A 21,042-nucleotide genomic window follows, 5' to 3' on the forward strand; every position below is an offset into this window, starting at 1 on the left:
AATTGGCAAATACGACACACATGGGAACAATCAAAGAACTAATCAACAAGAAAAACTTCAAAGGACTACAAAAATGGCACACAGGACAGGCTATTGGAACAGATTCAGAGCAAAATGCAAACTTACAGACATTACAACAAACAAACAAAAAGAAACACAAAACCAGGGAATACATAACAATAATAAGCCTACTTTACCCCACAATTTAAATTTTTTGTAAAGTGTGTGGTATGGTTTTACACTTTAAAAAAAATGATTCCCATTACTGATATAGTATTTTTTTTATGTATTTAATATAAATATGTTTTGCTGCTGCTTTATAGTAAAAACACAGTTTTGATTTTAAGTTAATTTAATTTCTTATTTTTTGATTGTTTAAATGCATTACACAACAAAACAAATGCTACTGTAAATACTTTAAAATCAAAATTCTAATTTTTGTAACTGCAAAATCTAATTTCCTTCTTTTTCTTATTTTTAATTTCTTATATGTTTGTAAATGGGATCTGGACACTACAATAAAGGGAGTAAAGTGTTTTTATTTTCCCCTCAAACAGCTCTCTCTCCATCTCTTTTAATATGTTTATGTTGCTGTTTAGAAGCTTTGTAAACACAAGCTAGAAAAAATGAGTGAGTATTAATATGTTAGTTTACAAATCGGGCACTATGGTAAAAAGTGTTTTGTGGTCATAACATAATTGTGCAAGGAGCCGTGTGAAAACAAGTCTTTATTAATTCATAATCTGCCCCTGTAATCATAATTGTGTGTGAAAACGATTAAAAGTGCTTGCTGTTTTACTGCCTCTAGTGTTCATTTCTTTTCGAAACTGCAGTGATATGTATGTAAAAATGATGCCACAGGAACGTTTTTCCAATGAGCCTGTGTTGCTTTATTGTGATGGTCCTCCAACAGACATTCTACTGACTATTAAACAACTACATGTCAATTTATTATAACCCAAACCTACCAGTCTACTAATACTCTACTAACCCTTTAATGAGAACTAATAGACATGTAGGTGCAACATTACTCATAGTTAACATAATGTGTAAAAGGGACCATCAAAATAAAGTGAAACCGAAAAATGAATACTGCAAATACATACAGTACATTCAATGACTTAAATAAACCTATGATGAGATGGTTTTAATTAAAAATATAATTTTAATATTTGTCGAGGACATTATGATCATAGAGACAAATGTGTCAGGGTGATAGAGTTGTCCTTGTATAATAATGAAAAACATAATAATTAAGATTTCAAATATATTTAAACAAAAAGTAATTTGGCAACATTTAACTATGAAAACACAAAAAAAGACTATGTGATTTCAATCTAATTCACATGTCAGAAGGAAAACAAATTTGTATTACTATTATTGGGGCAGTATTTTGTCATGCCTTATGGACTAGCTAGCTAATTATTTCAAGTCTGTCAAAAAAGCACTCAGCATCATAATTGATATATTGGTTATTATATACACTGCTGAAAATGTTATCAGCTATAACTTCCAAAAAACACACCACCATCATCATTCTCAGGGTCCACAAAGAGCTTCAAGGAATCGCCTCATAGTCAAGGGGGAAAACTATGAATGTAACAATCCACTCTTATATTTTTTGAGCTATGTTTTAAATGGACAGGTTAAAATTGACTATGAAAATTATGGAACTGTTATCACTCCAGACTGTGAAGGAGCTCTGAGGACGTCTAGTCTTGGCATCAAATATATCCCTTTGTATGGCTTTATCACCACTCACATGAAGAGAAGAGTTGCTTTAGCTATACTGTTTCTAGCTGCAATTAGATAGTCTTTAGGCCAGTTTCTTGATTTAAAATATCTAATTACAGAAACAGAACTGCTCATTGTACCTCATGCTTGTTTAAACACAAGAAATCTAACTGTGCTAATGAAGCCATTGTCTAATTGCTTCATCAGCTGGTGTTCACCACAGTTCTAATAATTTAGGCATATCTATTCAAGTGATACTTAGGATGTGTTAGAAATCGCACCCTATACCCTCATTCACTATTCCCTACATTACTGCATAGTCCACTTGAAGGAGTGAATTAAAACGAGTGATTGAATTCGGACACTGAGTGCTCTGGAAGGGCTGCCGCTTTTGCATAGATTGTGCTTGCTATTTAATAACCATTTGAATCTCATCAAACTGGCAGCTCCAGTGAAAAGATTTACCTTGAACTCTGTCATGGAAACTAGCATTGACCTTAATAAATGAAAAAGGGCGCAGTAGGGCCTAATCTAATCTAATCTAATAATCTAATCTAATCTAATCCAGTGCCATAAATGGAGTGGGCTCCAGCCAGTTCTAAAGCTTCAAAGAGATGTGCCCAACTAAAGGAGAACGTCGTCAACGTTAGATAGTTTGGAAAAGACTGATTGGTTCAGAGATGGCACGGCTCAGAACCCACCAACCCCTTTGTTTGAACCCCTGACAAATGATTTAAAACAGACCTCCTCCTTTTTAAGGACCTTTTGACGACCCCAGGGTGGAAATCTCTCTAAACCACAGAGACTGAGACTTTACATATAAAATACATAAAATCATCCCAAAACAATTATTGACGGACTTCTAATCAAACATTGTTCAACTACATAATCCTATACAACCTCTGTATGTGTCAATGCTTAGATCACATACAAGTCATGTAATTGTTATAACTATTAGATATTTGAATGAAAATGTGTCTTGTTTCCTATCAGTACGATCATCTGTTCTTAATTCAGAAGATGGCTTGATTGAAATCTGTGTAAAATGTTTTGTGTTCTTATAATAGGAATCATGTCTAAACTGTATACTTTTGTACTCTGCTAAAGCCGGAGAGTAAAGATATCACAGATAACGCATGTTTTACGATGAGAGGTGAAGAGAATGCCACCTCTAAAATAAAGACAGTGCCTAATTGGTCAAAACTCATCCAAGAGGCTGGACAACAGCTGAGTTTAAAATATTAGGACCCGAAAAAGCCAGTAGGTTTTTTTAGTTGAATTGAATGGAGGTTTGGTTGAGTTGAATTTGTTCACTAGAGCAGATTTACAGAAGTCATGGAGAAGCCATGACGACTAACAAGACAGACGAGTAACCATGTAGACGAGCAGGAAAAATAACCCAAAATCAAGATCAGAAGGTTAAAACAGTTTCATTCAAGCCATCTAACAACTATCGTCTCACTTTTTTTTCTGTTTCTTAGCTTTATTTTTTTTCGTTAATAGTCTCGGTTCTAAGTTAAGTTTTGCTGCAAAGTTTCGTTTAAATGATTCGACTGCAAAGCCCGCTTTCCAACTTCAAAGACTTTCATCCATCACCGACACACCACGTGAATGGCCGCCCAAGACAGCTATACAGGCACGAGGAGACCGCCAGCCAGTCAAGGAACCCGGGAAACACCCTTTTACGCTGACAAAAGGAATCCCCAAAGGAACGCAAAGTCAAGCAAGTAGCCTCCAGACTCTTAACTGAACTGGTGCTTTGATATAAAATTTAATAACCCCGCCTAAGAAACGATAGAAGGGTTAAATTAATGATTGATGGTTCATTCAGGTCATGTCTTATAAGTGCATATAGAAACGTCTCGGTTACGTATGTAACCCTCGTTCCCTGAGTAGGGAACGGAGACGTTACGTCGGATGACGACGAATGGGGGTTTCGCTTAGAACTCTATCGACTTTGAGTATTACAAAACGAGCCAATGGCGATGAAATGCCATGGGTCTGCGGAATTTGCATAGCGTATCTCCGCCCCACCGCGTGGGTATAAAGGAGAGACGCCGGCAAAGGCAAATCATGTCTTCGCTGAGGAGCCGAGACTGAACTCAGGCGTCTACCCAGCGGTACAGCGGAAGTGGCAGGGAGACGTAACGTCTCCGTTCCCTACTCAGGGAACGAGGGTTACATACGTAACCGAGACGTTCCCTTTCGTAGTCACTCCGAGTTACGTCGGCTGACGACGAATGGGGGTCCCTGTGAAATCACGCCACCTTCACAGCTGTCTTCCAGTGCCCTGCGAAAGTCTGATCCCCCTGTCGTGATACTGGCACGGACGAAGGGGTCCTACTTAACACAGGAATACCAAGGTACACTGGGAAGTATATCTCAGAGGAAATATGCCGCAGCATGCCTACCCGTAGGGAGGACTTAAGAACACACATATGACGGAGGGTTTCATATGGAGGAACGCTGGAGTGACCAGCCCGAGGGGTGGCAACTTTCAACTCCAGGAGTGGCAAGGTGGCTTGCCGAGGGAAAGACACATGCTCAAGGAGGCTTACAGTGGAAATACACATGTGGGGGTTACTCAGGGGAGGAACCATGCACACGGAGGCACCTAGCCGACGCACAGGCAATAGACACTGGCGCCAGCGTCAACAGTGCTGGAGGAACTCAGGGCTTCAGAGAGGAAAGCTCACCTGAGGAATATCGCACGTATCCAGTCCGTGGAGTGGAATGGCGAGCAAGCGAAGACACCTGAGCGGGTCCAGTACTAGCTTACTGAAGCGAGTACATGAGAGGACACAGGCTCCACTTGGAGATTATCTGGCGAATCTGGCGAATCTGGCAAATGTGTTGGGTGTCGCCCAGCCTGCAGCTCTACGGATGTCTGTTAGCGAGGCGCCATGCGCTAGAGCCCAAGAAGAAGCCACACTCCGGGTGGAGTGGGCTTTCACACCAAGGGGGCACGGTCGGCCTTGCTGTTGGTAAGCCAAAGCAATGGCGTCCACTATCCAGTGTGACAACCTCTGCTTTGAGAGAGCCTTTCCCTTCAGTCTCCCACCATAACAGACAAAGAGCTGGTCTGAGGTCCTGAAACACTGCGTCCTGTCTACATAAGCTGGGAGAGCGCGTACTGGACAGAGCAGTGCCAAGGCTGGGTCTGCCTCCTCCAGGGGCCTCGCTTGCAGGTTCACCACCTGGTGCCGGAAGGGATGGTGGGAACCTTGGGCACATATCCAGGCCGGGGTCTCAGGATCACGTGAGAGTGACCGGGCCCGAATTCCAGGCACGGTTCGTCAACGGAGAATGTGTGCAGGTCCCCTACCCTCTTGATGGAGGCCAATGCAACCAGGAGCGCTGTCTTCACAGACAGGAACTTAAGCTCAACTGATTGCAGAGGCTCAAAGGGAGCCCTCTGCAAGGCATTTAACACCACTGAGAGGTCCCAAGAGGGAACGAGAGGAGGGCGATGAGGATTCAATCTCCTCGCTCCTCTCAGGAACCTGACGATCAGGTCGTGATTCCCCAGAGACTTACCTTCAACTGCTTAGTGATATGCGGCGATAGCGGCCACATACACCTTCAGGGTGGAGGGAGACAGCCTTCGCTCCAGCCCATCTTGCAGGAAGGAAAGCACGACACTGATTGAGCATCTCCTGGGGTCTTCTCGGCGAGAAGAGCACCAGTTGAAGAAGAGGTTCCACTTCAACGCATAGACATGTCTCGTGGACGATGCTCTAGCGGAAGAGATGGTAGCCGCCACCGCTGGTGGCAGAGTACTCAAACTTGCCTCGTCCCGTCCAGGAGCCACACGTGGAGCCTCCAAGATCGGGTCGAGGGTGCCAGAGGGTGCCCCGTCTCTGAGAAAGGAGATCCTTCCTCAGAGGATTTGGCCAAGGAGGTGCTGTCGCGAGGAGTATCAGTTCGGAGAACCAGGTCCGGGTGGGCCAGTACGGCGCAACCAGAATGACCTGCTCCTCGTCCTCCTTGATCTTGCACAAGGTCCGTGCGAGAAGGCTCACTGGGGGAAACGCAAATTTGCGTAGGCCCCGCAGCCAGCTGTGCGCCAGTGCATCCGCGCCGAGGGTGCCCTCGGACAGGGAGTAATACAGGGCGTAATGGGATGAGTCGTGGGAGGCAAAGAGGTCTATCTGTGCGTCCCCGAACTGGTCCCAAACCAGCTGGACCGACTGGGGATGGAGTCGCCATTCGCCGGAGATGGGCCGAAACCGTGACATCTCGTCTGCTGCAAAGTTCCGATCTAATGTAGATAGCACGAAGGGACCTCAGGTGCTTCTGACTCCATAAGAGGAGGTGGCGTGCGAGTTGCGACATACGCTGGGAGCGTAGACCACCCTGACGGTTGATCTACGCTACTGTGGCGGAATTGTCTGATCGGACTACTACGTGTTGACCCCAGAGCAACGCCCGGAAGCGGTGCAGGGCAAGGTGTACTGCCAGCAACTCGAGGCAATAGACATGCCATATTGCTCTGACAGCATGTCCATTGCGCATGGCGCCCCAGCCCGTGAAGGCATCTGTTGAGACAACAGCATGCCGGGAAGCTCGTTCCAGGGGCACTCGGTCCCGTAGAAAACCGAGGTTCGACCACGGGGTGAGGACTAACGTAGGTCAGAGTAACTGGTACTCGGAGGGTGCCATGTTGCCATGCCCACCTCCGGACTCGGTCGCGAAGCTGAAGCGGTCTCATTTGAAGCAATCTGAGCGGTGTACCGCGGCTGCAGATGCCATATGCCCCAGGCTTCAGTGGAACAGCACTCTTGTACTTGATAGTCTCAGGCAAGTCAGCAATGGTTGAGTGGAGAAGGCGACCAAGTCCATACCGAGAAAAAAGCTCCTCTGCACGGGGCAAAGTTTACTCCTTTCGCAGTTGACCCGAAGGCTCAGACGAGCTAGGTGCCGGAGCAGTGGGTCCCTGTATTCGCAAACCTGGTCTCAGGAGTGAGCTTAAGACAGCCAGTCACCGAGATAGTTCAGTATGCGAACCCCGTGTTCCCATGGAGGAACAAGGACTGCCTCAAGAACCTTTGTGAAGGCGGGAGGAGACAGGGCTATCCCGAATGGGAGAACAGCTACTGATATGTGCGCGCCCTGACAGCAAACCGTAGGTATGGTCTGAGTCGAAGGAGAACGGAGACATAAAAGTAGGCGTCCTTCAGGTCGATCGCTGCAAACCAATCCTGTGGCCGCAAACATCCAGAAATGCGTTTGGCCAGGAGCATCTTGAACGGCAGCCTGTGAAGGGAGCGGTTCAGATGCGTAGGTCCAGGATTGGCCGTAACCCACCAGACTTCTCCGGGACAATGAGGTAGGGGCTGTAAACCCGGACCTCATTTCGGCTGGAGGGACAGTCTCAATCGCACCCTTCGCCAGTACGGTAGCAGCCTCCGCTCTCATGATAGGGGCATAGCCAACGACCAAAGTGGAGCGGACTCCCCTGAAGCGGGGAGGAGACCGTGCGAACTGAATCGCATAGCCGAGCTGATGGTTCGCGCGACCCAGCGGAACAGATAGGGAAGCTCTAGGCAGGCTCCCAACTGTGCCAGCGGCGTCAAGAACCACAGACGTCCCCCCGGTGGTGCAGCGGAGCGGAATGACCAGCCCAGATGTGGATGGCATAGCGGCCCGGTGTGGGGGCAAGGTCATAACCGCACCCTGACAGAGGAGACCAGGGAAGGACCAGCGTTCCACGGGGGCCTGCTCTGTCAGGGGTCTGGCGACAGAGGGGGACAGGGGCGAAGCGGTCCGTGGACGGCACGCCGTATCAACCGCCTCTGGGACAGAGGGGGACGAGGAGAGCACGGCTTGTGGGCGGCGCTCTGTGTCGTCCGAGAACTCTGTATGCTTAGAGACGAAAGAGTCAGTTCATTCTGAATAAGGATTCTTCCCCAGCCCTCCACCGGGGAAAGGAGTGGCCCTGCTACCAGCTCCTGAAAAGAACTGAATCTCATCTCTGAGCAGTCCATCTCAAAAGTGCCGCTTAACCGGCGTTTAGCGGGGGGCGGGGCTGGAGAGGGCTGTGGCATCCCCCCTACGGTCTTCCAGAGCCAGGCCCGGGTGAACGGGCGGTGTTGGAACCGTGGGAGGGAGCCTTTGGCGGTGGGCAGACTGAGGGATCTGAGCGGACGTCGGGGCCGTCGGGCAGAATAACCTCAATCTGCTCACGGGCGGTTGAGAACTGTTTGGCAGAAGCACTCAACCGCACCCCCGAAGAGGGCGACCTGGGAGACGGTGGTGTCGAGGAGACGGGTCCGCCCGACATCGTGCACATCAGACCGGTCAGCCCCAGACTGGTGAACATCACCTGACTCCGAGAGCGTACGCCCACTTTCGTCGCTCAGGGAGCAAGGTCAGTGGCGGCGCGCAGCTCACTGAAGGGCCTCGGGTCAGTCCCGCCCTCCTCCATGTCCATGAGCATCTGGGTCAGGTAGACCAGCAGAACGGTCATGGGATGCAGTGAGGCAGCTGCCTGTCCTGTGGCACTATAGGATTTCGCCACAGATTAGGGTAGACGAAAAGAACTACAGGCTTTGGATGGGTGCCTAGGATTGCGCCGGGAAGCACTCTGAGGACATAGTAGCATGGCAACAGAGCGTTCAACCGGGGGAACCCCAGTGTACCCATGGGCAGCGGCCCCTGAGGGGAGGAAAGGCGGATGAGACCGACGAGAGGACCCGTGATCTCATCATGCACGTCCGGGAGGAAAGATATTGGGGTTTGCCGTGGACGCGTCGGCGGCCTTACCCAAAACCAATCGTCCCGGGAAAGCATGGCCATCAACTCCAGATAAGACTCAGGCACAGCCGTATGCACACCAGAGGGTGGCAGCTGTGAGTCGTCATTTCCAGAAGAATCAAGCCCACCTAGTGATGCTGCTACAGACACAGCATCGTCCTCTGTAGCTTCAAATGAAAACACACGGGCCACCCGAGGGTAGACTCGTGGAATCATCAGTTCGCTAGCGGGCACCGTCATTAAAGAGGGGGGGGGCTGGGGCGTGGACACAGAGTCGGCGCCTTGTTCCAGACCAACACCCTCAGGTCACCCTGGCCACCAGCCGAAGATCGGGTTGTGGATGAGGGGACTCTCACTCTTGCGAGTTCACCGAGTCTTGACCTATATATGACGCGATGATCACGTTCCCAGAGAGAACATGAGTCATCCACGAGCGCTGTTCAAGCATGATCAAAGCCCAAACACACTAGACAGCTCTCGTGCCCATCAGAGTCCGATACCAGTCCGCTGCAACCAGAAATGCACGGGCGAGCCGTCTTTAAAAAGACGTGTCGCGTGCGAGCTCTTTTATGAGAGGAGAAAAAACTCCGCGATGTTGAAGCGCACAGGGAGACACACACACACTGGCAGATCACTGCACAGATCTGCAGGCACTGTGAGCTCGCTGCAGATCGCCGTCACCGGAGAGAGAAGCTCGTCTCGTAGAGCATAGCCAGAGATGGCTGTGGAGTGAAGAAATACTCTTGGCTCTGAAGCGAAAACATGATCTGCCTTTGCCGGCGTCTCTCCTTTATACCCACGCGGTGGGGCGGAGATACGCTATGCAAATTCCGCAGACCCATGGCATTTCATCACCATTGGCTCGTTTTGTAATACTCAAAGTCGATAGGTGTTCTAAGCGAAACCCCCATTCGTCGTCATCCGACTTAACTCGGAGTGACTACGAAAGGGAACTTGGGATTTCATCATCTCACTCTTAAAACTCATTTTTTCCTCACTCTCTTTTTTTTTGCAACTCGTATGAATGTGTGTGTGCGTCTGATTGTGTTAGATATTAGTTTTATGTGTTAGAATAATCAATAAAGTCTTCTTTGTATTTTAAAGATAATTGTTCTTGTGTTATGTGCTTACGAATTTAATGTCTTAAACTGCTGATCTAAGTTACCTTGCTTATATTTAGTGTTTCACTATAGTTCGGATATTTATATCCGTTTTAGAGCTGATAGTTACGGCCCGTTTGAATGAACTCTGGACGAATCATTTGCTCGGCCCTTTAATTGATTCTTTTAAGATTTCCTATAAATGAATTAATGATTCCTTTTGAGCTAAATTGACCTGTCTGACCCAGACACGTTACTACACCACATTGGGCCAGCAGTTTGAAAAGTGGATGGATGATTCCGCTGCTGGTGTCATCTTCTGGTCAGACGCGGGAATTAATTTGATACACAACACTCACAGTGCATTATGGGTATTCTCTAGCCATACATCGGTTGTACACTCATTATGACGGTGCATTGTGGTATTAAATGAGTGCACTCAATAATGTCTACTATAGTTTCAGACACCACTACAAATGGATGTTCTCTCAAAGAGTGCCCTATTTGAAGTCCCCCTATGGTGAAAATCCAGCTTTAAATGTTGTTTATATGCCTATGTGGTGTTTTAAATATGCTTTAAGATAAACCATGTGCAAATTCATAAGTCAATACCATGAGTATTTTCTCCTCAAAACTGCAGTGAACCAATGTCTCAAAAACACGTTTTGAAATCACTGGTGTTTCTGAAGTCACAAACTTGTAATGTCAACGTGTGATCATCAACGAGTGGATCTCTGAGCTGGTGCAAGTGAGTGGAGGCGGGGCTAATTTGCATACGCTCGACGCTCTAGCTCCTCTGCAAGCCGCCCACGTGAGCTGCCTGCACGACACGCTAGCCAGCGCCCAGCTCAGCCCCAGCCTCTGCAGCGTCGACAGGGCGGCCGCCCTAGATCACGCTACTCTGGATGCAGGCCACCTCCTCCCCGGCCCAAGATTGAGCTGAAGCCCGAGCAGGGAAAGTCCTCCTAGCAACACAAGAGAGGAAAAGACGGCGGGGTCTCGCTGCGGCCGGACAACCGTCAAAATACCTCTTCCTGTCAGTCCCCTCAGAGAAGGCTACTGCAGGCGCACATTTAGCAGCCAACGAGTCGGCAACACTGCCCGCTCGCTTGCACACAAACGCCGTTTTTATGGCGACCCAGAGAAATCTCAAAAAGAGTATAAATTCTGGTTATACGGCTCACGCAGAGGGTGTTTTTAGTGTAGAAAAAGTGCCCACAAGTCAGTGCTCACCCCTACACATAAACACGATGCCCCACTTGTCTCTCACAGAGCCCACTCTCATAAAGCTGGCAAATGCCGCTCAAGTGCTAGATGTAGAGAATGTGCCCACAAACCTGTGCTCACACCTACTCATTGTCCGCTCTGTTACACGGCAACAGCCTCAGCGGCCAAGATATGAATGCAAGTCACGTGACCGCTCTCGAGTGCTCACGCTTACTGACAAACACTTCGCCCTAGGCTCCGCTCGCACCAAATATTGTCACAAAATGTTCCCCATTCCCAGTAATCGGGCCATCTCAAGGGATACAGACAGTTACAGCTGTCAGCGAGCCGCCGTTCCGGAGATCAGAAGGCGCGCGTGTCCCGCACACACCTCCGGTTCAGTTTTCCGAGCCCGCGTAGTGCGGCGTTCGGAACCCGGAGTCCATTCTGCTCCTAGTATACATATAGAAGCATGGAAGGCTATTCCTGGCATGTCAGAATGGGTGCTGAGCACAATAAGACAGGGCTATTCGCTTCAGTTCGCTCGCCTTCCCCCTCGCTTTCGAGCACGGACCGAGACGAAAGTGAAATCTGATGTAGTGCATCTACTCCGCGCAGAAATAGCCAAACTGCTGTGCAAAGGGGCCATAGAACCAGTGCCTCCTTCTCTGAGAGAGTCAGGTTTTTTGCCCCTCTTGCCCCCCTGAGAGTGAAGGGGCTGCGAATTCTGAACTATTCGGATGATTGGCTGATTTTAGCAAAGTCAGAGATAGAACTTTAATCTCACAGAACAGTGCTTCTCAGCCATCTGGAAAGCTTGGGCCTCACGGTAAACTGGACCAAGAGCTGATTTATGTCCAGTCAGTCAGTTTCCTTTCTAGGAATAGAACTGGACTCTGTGGCTCTGACGGCCTGCCTATCGACACAGCGCGTGCGCCGTGTTCGACACCTGGCCGCGCCTTTCCAGGAAGGCAGCATCACACCTCTGAAGACATTCCAGAGGATGCTAGGCTGTATGGCATCAGCTGCGGCTGTGCTTCAGATGGGCTTGTTGCGCATGCGCCCGCTACAACGCTGGCTGAACGCCCAAGTGCCTCACCAGGCTTGGGTTTCAGGCTACCGACAAATCAGAGTGACTCAGAGCTGCGTTTTGGCTCTGCAGCCCAGGTTAGCGGCCGAATGGTACCAGTGGGGAGTGACAATGGGGGCTGTCTCTCACCGAAAGGTCATCTCGATGGACACCTCCAACTCAGGTTGGGGCGCCGTCTTCGAGGGCAGACCGGTCTTTGGCCTGTGGTCAGACCAAGAGAGACGCTTCCACATAAACTGTCTGGAAATGATAGTGGTCGAGAACGCGCTCAAACGCTTCCTCCTGTTCATTCAGGACCACCATGTGCTAGTCCGCTCGGACAACATGTCTGTAGTGTCCTACATAAACCGTCACGGTGGTGTCAGATCCAGAAGCCTCTGCTATCTAAGAGAACGCCTTCTTGTATGGTCTCAGTGCGACCTGCGCTCGCTGAGAGCGGCGCATGTGCCAGGCCACTTGAACGACGGTCCAGACAAACTGTCCAGGAATCACGTTCCCCCAGGGGAATGGTCCCTGCACCCCCAGACAGTCCAGTTACTGTGGCGCCTTTTCGGCAAAGCGAAAGTCGACCTGTTTGCGTCAAAAGTCAACGCTCACTGCCCGCTGTTCTTTTCAAAGAACGAGGATGCGCTGGCCCAAACCTGGCCCAGCCTCCCGGTTAATGCTTTCCCTCCGGTCTCTCTGTTACCACTGGTAATCAAGAGGATCAGGGAAACGCGCCAGTCGGTGCTCCTTATAGCCCCGCACTGGGAGAATCAAACCTGGTTCCCGGAGCTGATGCGGCTGTCTCACACAGCCCCTTGGCCGATTCCGGTGAGGAGAGATCTCCTCTCTCAAGCCTGTGGGTCAATCTGGCATCCCAATCCAGAGCGCTGGTCTCTGCACGTATGGTTAATCAACGGATACCTGTTGTCCTGCCAGAAGGAGTGATGAACACGATTGCGCAATCCAGAGCTCCCTCTACAAGGCGGCTTTACGCGTCTAAATGGTCGGTGTTCTCCAAATGGTGTGGTGATAGAGATCTAGACCCACGAACGTGTGGGGTCCCGGGGTTACTTGGTTTCCTTCAAGAGCTTTTGGATAAGGACAGGTCCCCATCCACGCTTAAAGTTTATGTGGCGGCCGTTGCAGCGTTCGCTGAGACGAAGCGTGGCCAGTCAGTAGGGAGAAACGAGCTTGTCATCCGCTTCCTTAGAGGAGCTAGACGGATGAATCCCCTGCGACCCCTGTCTGTTCCCATGTGGGATCTTTCTTTGGTCCTAGAGGCCCTGAAAGGTTTCCCCCTTTGAACCGCTAGACTCCGTGGACCTAAAGTACCTCTCGCTCAAAACAGTTTTTCTGACAGCTCTGTCATCAGTTAAACAGGTGGGGGATTTACACGCGCTATCTGTTAGTGCGGCGTGTCTTGAGTTTGGGCCAAATGACTCTAAAGTCATCCTTAACCCAAGACATGGTTATGTCCCTAAAGCGTTGGGCACCCCCTTCAGAGCGCAGGTCATTTCTCTTTCGGCTCTGCCAGCATCCGATAGTGAGGGTGATGTTAATCCCCTCTGCCCCGTCAGGGCGCTGAGGGCTTACAGTACGCGCTCTGCCTCTTTCAGGCATTCGGAACAGCTCTTTGTCTCGTTTGGTGGGCGCACCAAGGGTCTCGCCGCCTCGAAACAGAGCCTGTCCAGATGGATAGTGGAAGCTATCACATCTGCTTATGAGTCTAAAGGTCTGCAATGCCGCTTGGGCATCAGGGCGCATTCCACCAGAGGCGTGGCCTCATCGTGGGCTTGGTCCAGTGGAATTTCCATTGAAGACATTTGTGAGGCGGTGGGTTGGGCCTCTCCGTCCACATTTGTGAGGTTTTATAACCTGGAAGTTCCCACCTTGCAGACTAGACTTCTGTCAGTGTGAGTGGTGTGTTTGTCCTGCCCAAATTACAATTTACAGACTACTCTCACGCGACGTTGGCTCTCCTGGTTGAGCTGCACTATATGTTGAATAGTTATATGGACCGGCGACGCCGCTCTGTATACGCTGTATGTGCTTATAACATGTGCTGGCCTGCTTTGCTGGCCACCTGTTTCCCACTTATCTATGTTCCCCGGGAACCCCTGGGACTCATGAAGTGGAGGCTGGGCGCGTACAGCGTTGACAATGGGTTCCAGTAGCATAAGCTAGCTTACGCAATACGAGAGAACCTCTCGTAAGAGAACGTACTTGGTTATATACGTAACCTCGGTTCTCTCTAGAAGAGGGAACGAGTATTGCGTAACCCGACCGTGCAGGCGCCACGAGAGATTTTCTCTTCAGCTGATGAAACCAGTGATGCAGCTTTTGAGCCTGGCTTTTATACGCTAAGCCACCCCCATTTTTGCGGGCTGTGACGCGTAGTGGGCGCGACGTCACGTGCGTGGCTCAGTGGTAGGATGCAGCAGTTGCCGCACGGCATCCAATGAGCACGCAAGATTGCCTGCTCTAGGTCTGCTGGCTGCTGCACTGCTTTGACAATAAATGCAAAATTAAGGATACATTTTGGCTTCAATATCTCGAGAAAAGATTACTTTACCCGTAGCGTAAGCTAGTTTATGCAATACTCGTTCCCTCTTTTAGAGAGAACCGAGGTTACGTATGTAACCGAGTTTGTTTTAATGGATACAGTTATTGACTACAGGTGGACTTTAATAGTATAGGGGGTGATTTCGGACAGCCTCTGTGAACTCAGATACTCAAAATTGAAGTTTATGTCACAGTACTATATAAGCTTCTAATTGTACTGTTTTTAATTGTATTTGGCATTTGTATGCTATAAAGAAGTAGCACAGAGAAGGGACTTGACAACAGCTTAATTTGTCTCTGTACTGTGGTGGAATAAAACTTTAAAAAGTGACATAGTTATGTCCTCTGGCTCTTGTTAGGAAGAACTTGTTACGACCACTATAGCTCACTGTTGGATATTAGAACAATTGGAAAATGTGTGGGCTTCTGCTGCTGCATTGGAATATTGGACAGCATTCAAGTTTCACTTGATTACATAGCTCACTGGAATCTATCTCTACATCCACCAATGAAAGCATGAAAATAATTGTACCCTTTGTGGTGCAGACGGCACAAAACACAAATGTGGAGTGCACTATGAAGCTTTACAATATCTTATTTGTGCTTTATGTCATGACAGTTAAGATTTCTAATCAAACACAATACAAAAGCCATTCCCTTGTGCATTATATATGCATAATGTTCTGTAAAATGAATCAAAAGTAAAATTTGCTCAATATGTTTTGTGCTTTCTTGGTAATAATGTACCCACTCCAACTGAATTTAATATTGATTAGACACGCTTTTAATATAGATTACAGGTAAACTTATACTCATTGCAATTAATATACTTCCTGATAATCAAAGATTATTAATGGCACTACAAGTCTTCAATAAAGTAAATAATGATAAAGTGGGTGTTTAGAAGACCACAAGTAAGGTAATCATAATTTTACATTTAATTACAGCATGAGGTGATTCATGAGATGCTTAACAATTTCAAGCTTGAAAATGAAAAGACCAATAAGGTTAATGGCAAGTTATATGGTTACCGAAGTAGTAACCATGTAACTACAAATACATTTTCTGAACTGGTTGAAAAACTCACCAGCGATCTCACTGAAAGGCACATCATGTTGCTCATTGATGAACTCACCTTGAATTGATGAGTGCCACCAGTGAAGTCTCTGTAATCAACAATATCATTCTTTAGAAGATCAATAAGTTTACTGACGCAGTTATCATGTTTAGACGTGACATTTCAAAACCACAGAAAAGTACAGTTCTCTTACGAGAGTATCTCTCGTACTGCGTAATATCTTACGCTATGGGAAAACCTCTTTTCCACGAGATATTGAAGCCAAAAATTATCCTTTAATTTTGATTAATGTAAAACGCTGTGCGGCAGCGTGCAGACATAGGCAAGACGGCTCGCGCGCCTATTGGCTGCCCTGCGGCAACAGCAGCAAGCCTATCGAGAGAGGCCCTGCGTGACGTGACATCCAATGGGGGTGCTTCGCGCCCATTTCGTCGCGTCCCGCCAGAATAGGCGTGGCCTTGGCCTATAAATACGCTCGACAGGCTGATACAAACTGATTTTCAACTCTTCAGCGAAGCACTACTGCATCGCTGGATCCGGAGTGAGAAGCCGCGCCGTCTGATTGTAAGCCTTCTGCGGGACGAGCCTTCGAGCCTGAAGTCGCTGGCCTACACCTCGCCGCCTTCAGCCGCCGTACCTGCTACGCTTTCCGGCGTTCCATATCCTTTTCACTGCTGAGTGTGTGTTCGCCGCTGCGACTCACACTCTATATCTGTTTTGTATCTGTTCTAAAAGAGCAAGCGTCTTTTTGAAGACGCTTCGTTCCTGTGGAACTATTGCCATGGTGACTCTGAGGACTTGCCTGGCATTTTCTCTCCGAGTCTGCACTCCCGCCCGCTGTAGTGCCGCGCCGCAAAGCGCCGTATTCAGCGGGTCCTCGAGCCTTCTCCAGCCCGTGAAAGCTCGCCGGTTCGCCCGCCAGCTTCACCAGCTTCAATCGAGTCGCTCACTGACGGACAACGGCCGCCGCGCGCCGCCGCTTCCGCCATTAGTGACGACAAGATAGCTGCATCGGTAGAGGAGGCCAGCTATTGCCATGGTGAGTGAGACTCCCGCCCGCTGTAGTGCCGCGCCGCAAAGCGCCGTACTCAGCGGGTCCCTGATCCTTCTCCAGCCGTGAAAGCTCGCCGGTTCGCCCGCCAGCTTCACCAGCTTCAATCGAGTCGCTCACTGACGGACAACGGCCGCCGCGCGCCGCCGCTTCCGCCATTAATGACGACGAGATAGCTGCATCTGTAGAGGAGGCCAGCTGCTATATCCCCGCGTCGGACAGTAAGGATTGGGCGAGCTCTGTGGATCTCCCCCTTCTGCCCGCGAGTCGTCAGGGAAACGGGCCAGCATTAAACCGCGGCTAGCTTTTCTTTACGTTATAAGAAAGCTACCCCGCCCCCCGTGGGCATGCGTCATCGGCGAAATGAGGATAGAGTGTATTTTTAGTCCCGCCGAGGCCGGACCAATCTCCATTCCTCAAACATTTCTCAGTTCCTCTTAGTTTGAGCGGCTGAAAATGTCAATATTGCAGCTATGAGCCTGTTGTATAACACGCACGCATGCAAACAAACGCCAACACACACAAAACTGTGATGACGCTCTATTATGTGGCCGAGCTATTTTAGGCTTTTGTCGTTTCCCCCTGTGGTTCAGTGGCGAAACCTACAGCCATCGCACGGGAGACCCGTGTTCGATCCCAGCTCTCGCAGCAGATAAAATTTAGTCTCGCCCGGCCAGACTTGCACTGATACTTTTCGCTCGTTCAGTTCCAAGAAAATGTGACTGTTCCAGTGTATTTTGCAGTAAACAAGCCGGTACCATGGCCCGCTTGCCTGCACACAAATGCTGTTTCCACGGCGACCCAGAAAAATCATATAAGCAATGTATTGTCTGGTATTCCGGCCACAGCCGATGGTGTTTTGAGTGTAATGAAAATGCCCACAGCCCAGTGTTCATTTCTACACACAAACACAGCCCGCCACAGTGCAGGGCTCGCACATATGAAATCGACTCATGTCAATTGTGCATTAAATGTAGTGAATGTGCCCACAACCCAGTGCCCACAAACACTACACGCTGCATGTGCCACGTTTTCTGTAAAACGAAACCAACACACATACAGTCAGCTAAGACCCACGGTGTTTAAGTCTCGCCGCGGCCAGACTCCACCGAAACCTCTCGCTCGTTCAGTTCCAAACAATGTGACTGTTCCAGTGTATTTCGCAGTAAACAAGCCGGTACCACAGCCCGCTTGCCTGCACATTAACGCCATTTTTACGGCGACCCAGATAAATCCAATAAAGAGTGTATTTTCTGGTGTCCCGGCCATAGCCGATGGTGTTATGAGTGTTGTAAGAATGCCCACGTCACAGTGCCCATTCCCACACACAGACACAGCCCGCCACAGTTCAGGGCTAGCACAAATAAAATCGACTCATGTCGATTGTGCAAACGTAGTGAATGTGCCCACGACACAGTGCCCACAAACACTACACAGTTCGTGTCCCACGGTTTCTGTAAAAACGAAACCAACACATATTCAGTCAGCGCAAGCCGACGGTGTTTTCAGTGCAGTAAATGTGCCCGCTGTCCCGCGCCCACATTCACTCACAGACACGCTGAACCCTACGGGGTTTGTCCCGCTCGTTCTCTCTCCACAATTTGTCATAGAGAAAGCGAGTGCGAACAGGCTGCCCGCCGTGATCGGCGCGCCCCCCGCCTCGCGCACTTTAAACACAGTGTTCATGTCTCAGCACACCGAAGCTCTGCAGCCGCCGCTGTGCCGCGGCCAGAGCCCGGATATCATTCTGCCTCTAGCTATCCACGCGAATGCATGGGCAATGCTTCCCGGGGTATCAGAATCGGTGTTGAACACTATAAAGAGAGGCTATTCGCTACAGTTCGCTCGACGTCCCCTCCGTTGCACGGCGCGTGTCGAAACCACGGTGGACAATGAAGTATCTCATCTACTTCGAACCGAAATAGCGAAACTACTGAGCAAAGGGGCCATAGAACCTTTATCTCAGGCTCAGAGCGAAGGGGGTGTATACAGCAGATATTTTCTGGTACCGAAAAAAGACGGGGGTCTCAGACCCATTCTAGATCTGCGACAATTGAACAAAGCGCTTCTGAAACGCAAGTTCAAAATGCTGACAACCAGCAAAATCCTCGCGCACGTGCGCCAGGGAGACTGGTTCATGTCAATAGATCTGAAAGACGCCTATTTCCAAATACAGATTGCGTCACGTCACAGGCGATTCTTGAGATTCGCCTTCGAGGGCCAGGCATATCAATACACAGTCCTACCGTTCGGCCTGTCTCCAGCACCCCGTATATTCACGAAGTGCATGGACGCGGCTCTCGCACCCCTGAGACTTCAGGGCATGCGAATTTTGAACTACTTGGACGACTGGTTGATTCTAGCTCGATCACGATCAGAGCTCATAGAACACAAGACCGCATTACTCGAGCATCTCGAGAATTTGGGTCTCACAGTCAATTGGGCGAAGAGTTCGCTGTCTCCCAGCCAGAAAATCTCCTTTCTGGGAACAGTGATGGACTCGCTGTCTATGACAGCACGTCTGTCGCCGGAGCAAGGACTGAACATTCAGCGCGCCGTGAAATCCTTCCGCCGCGGCCCTATAGTCCAGCTCAAACGGTTTCAGAAAATGCTGGGCCTCATGGCCTCAGCATCTTCAGTACTTCAGCTGGGCCTGCTTCGCATGCGCCCACTGCAGTTATGGCTGAAAGCACGAGTTCCGCCCGGGGCTTGGGCCGCTGGTCTGTTTCGCCTCAGGGTCGACAGGAAATGCGTCTCGGCTCTGAAACCTTGAAAAAAGCCGACTGGTACCAGTCAGGCGTGAGTCTGGGGACTCCCTCGAGTGTGATGGTGGTGTCCACGGACGCCTCCACCTCGGGGTGGGGAGCGCTGCTCGAGGGCAGACCGTTCTTTGGCCAGTGGTCAGAACGGGAGAAGCTCCTACACATAAACTGTCTAGAAATGCTGGCAGTAGACAACGCGCTAAGGCGTTTTTGTCCCTAGATAAAAGGCCGCCACGTCTTAGTCCGGTCGGACAACATGTCAGTGGTGGCGTACATAAATCACCAGGGCGGCGTCAGGTCCCGAAGCCTTTACAGGCTGACGAAACGCTTCCCTGGGCTGGGCTCAGCACAACCTGCTTTCACTGAAAGCAGCGCATGTGCCTGGTCACCTGAATCTTGGACCAGACAGACTGTCCAGAAACAATGTCCAAGCAGGGGAATGGTCGCTGCACCCGCAGACGATCCAACTGCTGTGGGAGACGTTCGGCAGAGCGCAGGTGGACCTGTTCGCGTCCCAGGAAAACGCTCACTGTCCGAACTTTTTCTCCAAGAGCAGGGACGCGCTGGCCCACGTATGGCCCCGACGCCCCCTCTATGCTTTACCCCCCGTCTCGCTCCTGCCTCAAGTGCTGGAACGAATCAGGGAAAATGGATGCCCAGTGCTGCTCGTGGCTCCGCTATGGACGAACCAAACCTGGTTCCCAGTCCTGATGCAGCTGGCCAGCACTGCCCCGTGGCCGATACCGGTGAGGAGAGACCTCCTCTCTCAGGCAAAGGGCTCGATTTGGCATCCTCGCCCGGAGTTATGGTCCCTACATGTGTGGGCCATCAACGGGTACCCGCTAACCTCCCGGAGGGAGTGTTAAACACGATCACGCAGGCTAGGGCCCCGTCTACTAGACGGCTCTACTCCTCGAAATGGTCAGTGTTCTCTACCTGGTGTCAAGCTCAGGGCTTTTCACCCGTAGACTGCGGGGTTACGGAAGTGCTCTCCTTCCTTCAGGAGCTGCTGGATAAGGGTAGAACCCCGTCCACGCTCAAAGTATACGTGGCGGCCATAGCGGCGTTTGCAAAACCGACGTCTGGCCAGTCACTGGGGAAGAACGACCTCGTCGTGCGATTCCTCAGGGGAGCTCGGAGGCTGAATCCTTCCAGACCTCCCTCAGTCCCTATGTGGGACCTTTCTACGGTTCTGGAAGCCCTGAAAGGTGCCCCATTCGAGCCAATCCATTTGTCAGACATGAAGCACCTGTCTTTCAAAACGGTATTTCTTGTGGCTCTTGCTTCAATGAAGCGCGTGGGGGACTTGCAAGCGTTTTCAGTAAGCGCGTCCTGTATTGAGTTTGGGCCTAATGACTCAAAAGTCATACTCAAACCAAGGCACGGGTACGTGCCAAAATCCCTCAACACACCGTTCAGGGCCCAGGTTATTTCCCTGTGCGCCCTCCCGGTGAACAATGAGGAAGCGGATGCTAATCTCCTTTGCCCCGTCAGGCCGCTGAGGGCTTATGTGTCCCGCTCGTCTGTCTTCAGGCAGACCGAGCAGCTCTTTGTTTTGTTTGGCGGACGCTCCAAGGGACTGGCCGCATCAAAACAGAGCCTATCCAGATGGATAGTCGATGCCATAGTGCTGGCTTACACTTCTAAGGGCCTGCAGTGTCCTTTGGGTGTCAGAGCGCACTCCACGAGAGGCGTGGCCTCTTCGTGGGCGTGGTCTA

At 49.9% G+C, this 21,042-nt stretch overlaps 1 protein-coding gene across 1 annotated transcript; it reads left to right on the forward strand.

Annotated features, from left to right (window-relative positions):
* The first annotated feature begins 749 nt into the window (after window positions 1–749).
* Window positions 750–13,613, forward strand: LOC143706527 (uncharacterized). Its single transcript, XM_077198495.1, has 2 exons — window positions 750–3,911; window positions 10,318–13,613. Exon 2 carries the CDS (start codon window positions 11,650–11,652, stop codon window positions 12,814–12,816), a length of 1,167 nt encoding a protein of 388 aa, XP_077054610.1. The 5' UTR covers window positions 750–3,911; window positions 10,318–11,649; the 3' UTR covers window positions 12,817–13,613.
* Window positions 13,614–21,042: the final 7,429 nt, after the last annotated feature.

This window comes from Siphateles boraxobius, unplaced genomic scaffold, assembly GCF_051911475.1.
Source record: "Siphateles boraxobius isolate OS27281-9 unplaced genomic scaffold, OSU_SipBor_1 41, whole genome shotgun sequence".
NCBI lineage: Eukaryota > Metazoa > Chordata > Actinopteri > Cypriniformes > Leuciscidae > Siphateles > Siphateles boraxobius.

Coding starts and splice junctions, on each gene's coding strand:
- LOC143706527 (XM_077198495.1), top strand. CDS start 11,650: ATGTCCAGTCAGTCAGTTTCCTTTCTAGGAATAGAACTGGACTCTGTG.